Consider the following 10,516-nt stretch of genomic DNA (forward strand, 5'->3'; position numbering starts at 1 on the left):
ATTTACAAGCAATTAGGGTTTACTTTCTAGGTTGCTCTAGTTTGCTTGCTTGCATTTTAAGATCTTGCACACACACAAGATCTGCACACACAATACATTTTACAATACAACTTGGCTATTCGTGGAGGTGGAAATCACCGAAGAGGGGGTTTGACTAAGGCAAAACCCTATATAGCCGCCCATCCCCTTTTCAGATATAAGTGCAGGTTTCGGGACTCGGACGACGCCGCAGGTTACAGATCCGGGAAAAGCAGGTCGAGACAGCACTTCACACCAAATTGCAGAGCAAAAGACCTAGACAGGGGCATGGGGTGCCCTGGTCCTGCCAGGACAGGGGCGCTGGGCGCCCCGGTCCCTGGGACAGAGGCGCTAGGCGCCCTCGTCCTCCTGACAGACAGCATTTCTGACAGTTTCCAAAGTGCAAGATAGCAGTTTCAGGAGCAGTTTCCGGCACTATATCAGGACAGTGGCGCCCGCGCCCCCGTCTCGAACATTTTCAATCAGATTTTGACTCCGGGTACACATCTGCATTCTTATTTCATCCTTGTATTTACAACTGTTCATTGTTTAATCTCAATTCTGCAATCTTGTTATTAGTTTGTACATGCATTTTGGGATTAGGACTTGAACTTGCATCATTTTATCTTTCAATTGCAACAAAGGAATAGAAATCCTAATAGGTAGCCCGTGGCTCTCTCTTTCACAAGAAGAAGTAGCCAATTGTGTGATACCTCTAGGCTCTTTCATATTCCGTAATGTGTGTCAAAAGGTAGGATTAGGGCATGTTAACCTAGTCTCGCTTTTTCCCCTACACAATAAGAAAAGGGTCCCTAGGGAGTAGCATCAAAAAAAAGAATCATTAGATTACTTCCAAAGGAGGGGGACAAGACCCTCATTAAGAACTTGAGATCGATCACACTTTTGAACATCTCTTATAAGATCCTTTTAAAGGTTATGGCTCTTAGATTGGTTGAAATTTTACCCAAGTTTGTCAGCAACACTCAAATCGGTTTTATTAAAGGCACGTATATATTATAAAATATATTAAAAATTTGGGAGGCCATGAATTGGGCTAAGGTGACTAAGTAAAATTGTGCTATGCCCCTATTAGACTTTGAAAAAACCTATGATGGGGTTTAATTGCCTTTCTTAATCACAACCCTAGAAGCCTTTGGTTTTCCCAACAATTTTTGTCACATGGTTGGAACCCTTATGAAAGATGTAAGTGCTCAATAGGATATTAATAGGTCTCCATTAGAGCCATTTAAACTTGAGAGGTTCATCGGGAAGGGTTGCCCCTTTGCCCTTACCCTATATATGATAACATCTAATGCAATCTTCTATCTAGTCAAAGAATCGTCCCTCTCACCTATTGTGAAAGGCGTAACCCTACCTAATATGGATAAATTATTGAACATCCAATTTATGGATGACATGGATTTATTCCTAGAACTCAATGAGAGTAATATGAAATCCCTTTTGATGTAGCTCATTCTATTTTGTGATGTTTTAGGTGTGAATTATCAAATGCCAAATCTATTATGTTAGGATGGAGAAAAGAGCCCCCTTAATTGTTTAAGAGATATAATTTTCAGTGGGGAGGGCTTAATGAGAAAGTAAGATATCTAGTCATCTGCTTTGCCCTTGATCCTTTCCTAAAAGAGATGTGGCTTTGGATTAAAGGGAAAACTAACCACAAATTGGAAAATTGGAACAAGCAATTCCTCTTACTTGCTCCAAAAAATTCTATCCTCTTATAGCATCTACTAATCCTATGTTTGGTTGTTCAATGGGTACCAAGTCAATGATATAGAAAAGAAAATCAAGAGATCTATTTGGTATGATGGAAAAGGAAAAGGGAAGAAACATTCGGCTCAATGGAAAATGTGTTGCCTAGAAAAGACATGAAGGGAAATAGGCCTTAAGGATGTCAAGACTCAAGGCATTGCCATTGAATCAAAATGAATTATCAAAGCTATGGAGGGAGAGGAGCCCTAGAAAGTTCTATTAAAAAATAATATTAGCTTCACTATCCCTAAACAAGCCAAGACTTGGAAATTGCTTCCTCTCAATGATTTACTTATTGATAGCTTTCCAATGGCTTATGTTGGATCCACTGTGTTTAAATCTATTTGGAAAGATTGGGAATCTATCAAGGGCCCCATTACTCATAATAATGTCACATTGAATGACAATAAAATCAGTGTAAGAGATCTATCTAATAGAACCTATATCATAAAGATAAGTAGCTTTCCCTCTTGAAAATTTTCTCTACTAAGAAGTGGCACCTTAAAGGTATTCAATATTTTGATGACATACTCCTTGAGGGGCACCTGAAATCTTGGGCCTCTCTGAGCTAGGAATTTGACATTTGTCAGTCTAACTAGAGAACATACTTTTCTCTCAAAGAATCTTGCACTTCTCTTTTCCTCACTAAGACTCACAATACTAACATAGATAGTTTCAAGAAATACAAATGGTCCAAAGGGATTGTGTTGATCAATGTTAATGCTAAGATGATTTATAAAAATCTATGTAATAACTCTAAAGTGTTTGATTATCTTAACAAAGTTTAGTAGGTTAATTTGACTATAAAAAATTGGTAAGATGTCTTTATTAGGATTTGGAATAATTGCATTGAGCCTTTAAAAAAGGCTTGTTACTACTATTTCAAAGACTACCTTATAAAATTCACAATAATGATGTTGATATTTGTAATATTTGTAGACATACTAATACAAATCAACACATATTCCTTGATTTCTTTATAGCCAAATAAATTTGGACTTGTTTCTATAGTTACTTAAAAGGATGGACTAATAATGTTGTATGCTCTGATATCTAGTTTGGCAAAGTACTTGGGGTCAACAAAGAGTATAATATTTTTTAGTAAATATTATCTACAAATTTTATGGCACATTTGAACCTTAAAGAACGAGGAAAAGTTTCAAGGAGTGAAGAGGGATTTTTACTGAGTCTTGTAAGAGACTCATATCTTTTGATATTACAATGTAGGTCACTGTAACATTAGACATCTCAAGATCTAAATTCATGAAGTTCTTGGAGGATGGCACAATTTGGTTCAATACCTCAAAGGTGTTATATGGACATACTTGGGCATATACGAAAGAAGATAACAGACCCTTTGTGCAAGGCCAGAGGGAATTTCTCAAAGAGTATAGTGAGGATAAGTTCAAAGAGGAGAAAGACAAAGGGGTACAATCCAAAGAGCCAGAGAAGAAGAACACGAAGAGCAAGGCCAGAATGCACATTGTTTCAAGAGAGATCTCAGTTATTGAGACTGTTAACTCAAAGGAATAAGTGTTAGATATTGATTCCCTCTTTCCTTGAAGAACATGGACCAATTCCAAAAAAGGGTAGAAACTTTTGACACTGGTATAGGCTTCAATGAGGTTAAAAAAGAAGATAATATTAAGGGAAGATGAGGGCTAGAATGAAGAGATTGCATCCTTTTTGTATATTTGGGATATCTTCTTATCATATATAGGTGTATTTCACAAATAGTGTATTACATGTCTAATAATCTTATTCTTCTTATGTTTTCTTGTTGATAGCTTCTATGACAACCGCATATTGTGTTGAAACTCACTCTTCTTGATCATTGTATTTTTTTTCTCTATCTTTAATATATAAAAAAAGACTAGTATCATAAAGTATATGAATCAACTCAAAAAGAGTGGGATTCTACTTCACCTCTCCTAGAAGGAGATTAATCTCTTGGACGTTAAGGATTGCCAACTATATATAGACTAAAAAAATTTCCCAACATGACTTAAGGGGTCAACACAATGATCCTATAGAGATTACTTATTTTTTTCTTAGCTAGATGGTTTCTAGTTCTTTCCCTTATAAAAAAGATTATCATTCATGAATATAAAATTCTTTAAATAAAAGACCAATACTTATTGATCCTACACAAATTTATGTAATGAATATTAGATTAAGACTAACCTAAATCTAAACTACTCCTAAACTAACTAAGATGAGAGAAAGATAAGAATTTAAAGGAAGAGAAAGAAAGGGATTAGAGAAGAAGGATGAGAAATATGATTTAAGGGCTTAGAGAGGAAGGATGGAAAATATGAATTTATCAATTCGAAATAAAACCATTGACATTCAAGCACAAGATGAATGAATGAGAAATGCAATCACCTAATTAAAATAATCTTACAAAAAAAACTAATTACTATAATAACACACATGTATTATCATTAATCAATTAGAGAAAAATAAGTAATAAATATTTTAAAATGAAAAGTAAAAGGATTAACCACTAGATAAGCTGTTAAATTCTCTTCTAATTCTCCAAACCACAAAACAATGATAATTATCTTGGCCTAAATATAGTTCTAGGCTTGAGATACAAAAATTTATTAGAGGTAGGAATCAATAGATCATGAAAATGATGGATTTAATTTTAACACCAATATGCACCCAATATTTGATACTCATTCCTCAAAAAATATGAAATCTATTAAAAACCACCTAAAAAGATTAAACTCTTTTCTCATAACAAGAAAAATACTAGAATTAGATTGCTTTTTGGAATAAGGGAAATGGACACATTATCTTTTATACAACAAGATCTCTTTGATATATTTTTTATGAAAAGGATAGAAACAATATTTTCTATATTATGTATAAATATGCCTTTTATCATTCCCCTCATCATAGCTATCTACTTACCCTTCCTGAGAATTTTGATCCTAAGGAAGAGGCCCATGGCTCCTCTATTAAAATTGAGCTTATTGAGACTAACCCCCTACCTTCACCTAACAGTACTCCTACTGCCAAATCTAAAGGTAAGAAGCTTTGTTCTAAGAAATAATCAGAAAACCTGGAAGTGGCTTTGCTTAAATCAACCCTAATTAAAAAAGTAGAACCCTAAAAAATAGCCCTGTTAAGGCCAAAAAGCTTGATAAAGACTCTTCCAAGAGAATCATCACCATAGACCTTGACTTAAATGACTCTGAGATGGAAGAGGAGATACATGAGAAGGAAAAGGAGGGTAGCTCTAGGGAGAGAAGGTCGACACGTCTCCTAGCCAAAGATAGAAGGGTTAAAATTGAACCCAAAGTGACTACACATGAATTGGTTGAGGAATTTACCCTGGAAGATGATGATGCTTCCTCTAATGAGGATATAGAAGATGAGGAGTTCCATGTGGACGAGGAAGAACAGGAGGAACAATACAAGGAGGAATTGGAAGAGGAAAGCGAACCTTCGGAGGATGGGGAGGATTCTTGAACTGGTTTCCCTGCCCCATAACTCTTTGTATGATGTGGAAATGGTGCCCTATTCTTAGGATTCACCCTCTGGTGCGAAGAATTACAACACTAGGAAGTTGCACAACCAGATAATTGAATTGCAAGTAAGGGTTATGTACCTTGAAGCCAAAGTTGAAGAGTACAAGCAGGGATACCAACAAATGGGAAATTCCTTAAGCTCTATGTGTGCCATTACTGACGGCATAATGAGGAAAACTGCCATGGGATTTATCTCTAGGCAAAGAAGGATGAAGAAGAAAGTTAGGAAGTTGTCCAAGCAAGGCAAATTGGACGAGGAAGATAAGAAAGAAGATACAATCCCCTTGGAGATCTGGAATGAGTAGGTGCAGAGACTGGAATGGAACGGGAACCTCATCAGGGAAGACTAAGTTGAAAATGTTTTGCTTTTTTTGCTCTATAGTGATTTTAAGTATATTTAGGCATAGTTTCTATAATAGGATAATCAAAATTTTATTAGAATTATCTTCTCTATTAAGTTTATGGACTCTTTGTATTTAGTTGCTTGTAGCTATATTATGAATAGATGGTGGCTTGATCAGGTCGGTATGTTTAGTTATGTTGACATGATGATTTTTTATTACTTCTGAGAGAGGTTGGTCTCTACTGCTCTAGTTGTTTGATGCTAGATATTGTTTTGCTACTCTCTGATTTTATCATTTTGTAAGGGTTTGGGGCTCTCTCTCTACTAACATAATCAAAAACAATATTTTCCGAAATCATTATAACCTTATTTTTCTATGAATGTCAACTTGGGCGGATTTTATGTATTCCTTTATACATAACCATTGTGATTGGAAACAAGGATTATTGAACTACACAAAGAAAATTATAGTATTTGGTAAATCAACATATAGGCCACTAGTGGGATAGATTATTATGCTTCAGCCTATCCACAAGATTAACATGCAACATCCTACAAGCATTATATCTTGGTAATTCTTTCTCTAGTCCATTTTCTAGTTTATCTCTTTTAACTCCAATCTCCTACTTCTCCCTTTTCAAAATAATTCATCAAGACATTGTTCTAAAGATCAAGTATCTTAATCATCATCAAGATATTCAAACCATGTTAAACAAAAAGATTTTACTAAATTCATATACATACATGTCCTTAAATAAAATTATCATATTAACAATCAAAGCCTTATAATTATCATAATGATCCTTAAACATTATAAAACCTTTCGACCAATTGTAAAATATCTACTTTAATTTTCATTTTCATATTTCTTATATAAATGAATTCTAAGAACACTTTTATTTTTCACATATCTAATGAAAAGCATTGTTAGTTTTATTTATTTCTTGATGCATTCATTTGAACAATACCAAAGCTCTAAGAGCTTTTAAATTTGTCTTATAGATCATTTATGAGATGAAGATACTAAAGCTCTAGGAAAATCTATATTTGTCTTTTAGATCATGTATAAGATGAAGATGAAAGCGTGGTTCATTTAATACTTATACTCATAAGTTGATTCACATTCATAGGACTGATATCTGAAGTAGGCCCGTAGAAAATCCGTTTGGCAAGTAACTTGTTAGCGAGTTCAGTAAGATGGTAAGCATCCCAGAACACATATTTTTCTCTATTTTCACAATAAGATGACAACTGAACACATGTTAGAAAGCCTTTGTATTGTCCTTGTCCACAACACCCTTGATCCACCACTTCAAAACCTGCATAGAAGAGAAAAGAATGGAGTCCATTGAAATTACAGTTGAAAATCTAAAACTTAACTCATAATTTGAACTATTCTTCACTAATTTGAACTAATATATTGTATGCAAATGACCTAGATTCAAACTTAGGGTGGCTTAGAGCTCTCTGTGAATTTGTCTGCTTTAAGAAGTGGATGTAAACTAAATGGTTCTGTAAGCAAGAAATGGAGTTTATAGTTAAAGGATGCAGACCATAAGCTTTGGGGTTGGTGATGTAATCCATGAGCATATCAAACCCATTGGAGTAGACAAATATAGATCCAGGCAGCTGTTGAGTAAGTTGGTTCAGCATGATTTTGAGAGCCCCATTGAAAGTCATTGCATATTGTTGAAGATTACTCACACACTGCCCCGCAGGAGAGTTAAACCTGTTCAACATTGAAGGAGCACATCCAATGGGTCCTAGGCTGCTTACTACAATCTTGCGAGCTCCTAGTGTGTATAGACTCTGTATCAAAGCCAAATCCATGGATTAGTATAATTGAAAAACTAGTAAACTGATTCTGTATCAAAGCCAAATTCATGGATCTGTACCTTCAAATGTTGTTTATAAGTAGAAATGAGGATCTGGATGTACTGAGAGGGTGTGTATGCCTTCCACTGATTTGAAGTAGGGAGAAGGTAATTATTAACCCAATCGTTACCCCCAGCATTGACATTATATATTGCATTTCTGATCAGTTCTGCTGTTGCAGGCTCTCCTATCAATGCTCTCAAAGAATTCTGATATTGAGAGAACATTTGCAGCTGTCTTGGAATTGTCAGTCTACTTATCTGCACAATAATGACCAGTAAAAATTCCACACAGGGATTCCTAAAAACCTATATTGATTGCATTCATTAACAATAAAGTCTGAAACAACATGATGCGATGGTAATAGAAAAGAAAGTTGAGAGGGCATACAAAAAGAGATCCAGTGTCATCTAGAATGCCACACCCAGCTGATCCAAAATTTACTCCTCTTAGAAGATTATCTCCTCTCATTTGGGGGCTTAGCCATGCCTCGATTGGCTCTGTGCCCATCATCTCACCTTAAGACCAGAAGGTTAATAGGACTTAGTTAATATATATTGATCCTAATTATCATGAATTTAACATAAAAGGTCTATTGATCATTGGACAGGTAAATAATCGGATGGCTTAAATCACACACACTAAGCGCTAAACGTGAAATTTAAAACAGATATATATGTATGTATTTATGTATGTAAAAAAATGTACAATACAAAACATAATCCACACAAAGATCAAGAATAAATTTCTACATTTATAATAGTGTTTGTAATTAAATTAATAAAATATCAAAATTTATCATCAAAAATTTGATGTTGAACAAATATTTCTCTTATTTCAACTTTCTACATTCCAACTGCCAGTAAACTTTCCTCTACATTATTTTCAAGTACTTCTAAAATAATAGTAACTTTCTGACTCAAAATAACTTGTAGAAGAATTTACTTCATAATCTATATGTTAATTTTAGGAAAAAACTAAAAAAATCAAAATCCCAACTCCCATGAATATTAAGTTAAAAAATCTGCACTGTTTTGGTGAATATTTAAAAAACTTAAAAAAAGAGAGTTTAAAAATCTGCACTGTGCAGAAATTTTAGATGAATATTTAGAAAAAGTTAAAAAAACATTCCATAATGCCTAGCACCTCTCAGAAACCGGTTTCTCCAGTGTTGAAATGGGTTTCATTGGTTGAAACGGAAACAGCAGGGTGCCGTCCCATTTCTAATAACAGAGTAGACACTCAGAGTCGACTGACATTCTCTAGACTTATTATGTTGCTTAGTGTGTGTGCTTTAAGACTGACCGTAAAATGAGCCACCTAAACAAATCAAAACTTAAAATATGTTATTTAAATCAAACCATGATCAAATACAATAACATACCCAGGATAATAGCTATATTAGTGCAGATTTTTCAATATTTCTGTTAAAATGCAGTTTATAACTTTGAAAGATGATGACCAAATGAAGTTGAGCATGCACCCATGTTAAGTAGGCTATACCTGAACCAGACCCAATAAGAGCCCAAATAACCTTGGCAAAAACTACCAAAGTTTCACTAACTTGACGATGTTTGCCTCTAAAACATCCTTACACTCAAAATATCCTTTCAAATTGAAGTGGGTCATACATGAATTTATAGAGAAACTTACTGATAAAGTCAGATATAAGTCGACCATTGGAAAATCTTCCAGTGGCGCCCTGCGGAAAATCAACTCCATAAGGTTTGTAATCACACCTGGCAACGGTCAGGAGATAGTTATTATTTCCTTGGTCTACCAGAGAATCTCCAAATACAATCATAGCAGGAGCAGCAGCTTTCGCAAATTGTATCCCCCACAGAGCTACCAGGATCATCACCAAAGTCTTCTCCATCCTTAGGTGCAGGGTGAGTAGCCTGCCATATAACAGTTTTGTGAAGATCTTCAAAAAAAATCCAGTAAATTATGACAGCTACAACCCACTACTGACAATTTTCCAATATCATATGAAATTTGCTTAGACTATGAAAGTATGAATTTGAAGAAGGCAGATTTTAAGAATGGCACAAGGAAAAGAAAGTATCTTAACCTATAAACATCACCAAATAGGTCAATACCTGAACAGGAACTAATTTTCCTGTGAAAGTTGCCTCTGATGGACAGTCACAGGGCCATTTGATTTGTAGGTTGTTATTTAAGGTGGCCTGGTAATATCTAAGCTCTGATCAACTGGTAGAGAGAGACAAAGGCTTAAGTAGATGCTGCCAGAATTTCATTGCCTTGTACTATATAATTGGTAGCTCAAAACAAGCACCCATTAATGGCAGTCAATGAAACCTCAACACTTTCCATCAGGAATAACTTCTAATTTACTAAACTTTGAATGCTATAATAGAAGATGCATTTAAGTCATACTGGTTTGGTGGCAACCTGTTAAAATTACTGGTTTATATAATGCAATGCCATTACTCTTTCTGACTGTAAGGGATTCTATTCGCTTCTATGTTTTATTACAAAAGAAAGACACGTGTCACAAGTATACTGAGCATGGATTAATTTTCAAGGCTGAATGCAACGCTACAATTATTCTACGATCGTTTAATAATTTAATACAAAGAAAGACTTGTGTCACAAGTATACTGAGAATGCAGTTGAATGCAACGTTTCATATTTCTTCATCTCTCTGTAATAAATGCTTTTGCATAAAACCTCCTCTTTCCCCCTTATAAAGTTTTGATTAATTGAAGTTTTAAAATAAATTATATTATTTTTATAATTATATAAAAGATCTTTTAGTTGGATTTTAAAGATGAGGGGTATTAATTTTTCTAAATTTATTTGGGTATGATTTTAATTTTATTTTTAACTTTTTTATACTTAAAACAAAATTAAAACTTGATAGATAGTATAATCAAAAAACATTCCATCGCTTTCATCTGAAGTAGAACATTGGACAACCTTATCTTTAAAAAAAATGTTAAAAACATTC

General features: G+C 34.4%; 1 protein-coding gene across 1 annotated transcript; it reads right to left on the minus strand.

Moving 5' to 3' along the window:
• Positions 1-6,759: 6,759 nt before the first annotated feature.
• Positions 6,760-9,427, minus strand: LOC131039629 (GDSL esterase/lipase At4g28780-like). Its single transcript, XM_057972417.1, has 5 exons — positions 9,199-9,427; positions 7,936-8,063; positions 7,566-7,805; positions 7,224-7,479; positions 6,760-6,989 (listed from the first exon to the last, which is right to left on the minus strand). The coding sequence occupies exons 1-5, from the start codon at positions 9,419-9,421 to the stop codon at positions 6,760-6,762; spliced, it is 1,077 nt and encodes a 358-aa protein (XP_057828400.1). The 5' UTR covers positions 9,422-9,427.
• Between the last annotated feature and the right edge of the window lie 1,089 nt (positions 9,428-10,516).

Source organism: Cryptomeria japonica, chromosome 5 (assembly GCF_030272615.1).
Source record: "Cryptomeria japonica chromosome 5, Sugi_1.0, whole genome shotgun sequence".
NCBI classification, from domain to species: Eukaryota; Viridiplantae; Streptophyta; class Pinopsida; order Cupressales; family Cupressaceae; genus Cryptomeria; species Cryptomeria japonica.

Coding starts and splice junctions, on each gene's coding strand:
- LOC131039629 (XM_057972417.1), bottom strand. CDS start 9,421: ATGGAGAAGACTTTGGTGATGATCCTGGTAGCTCTGTGGGGGATACAA. Junction 8,064..9,198: donor ACTTATATCTGACTTTATCA/GTAAGTTTCTCT, acceptor TCTGGTCTTAAG/GTGAGATGATGGGCACAGAG. Junction 7,806..7,935: donor ATGACACTGGATCTCTTTTT/GTATGCCCTCTC, acceptor ATTATTGTGCAG/ATAAGTAGACTGACAATTCC.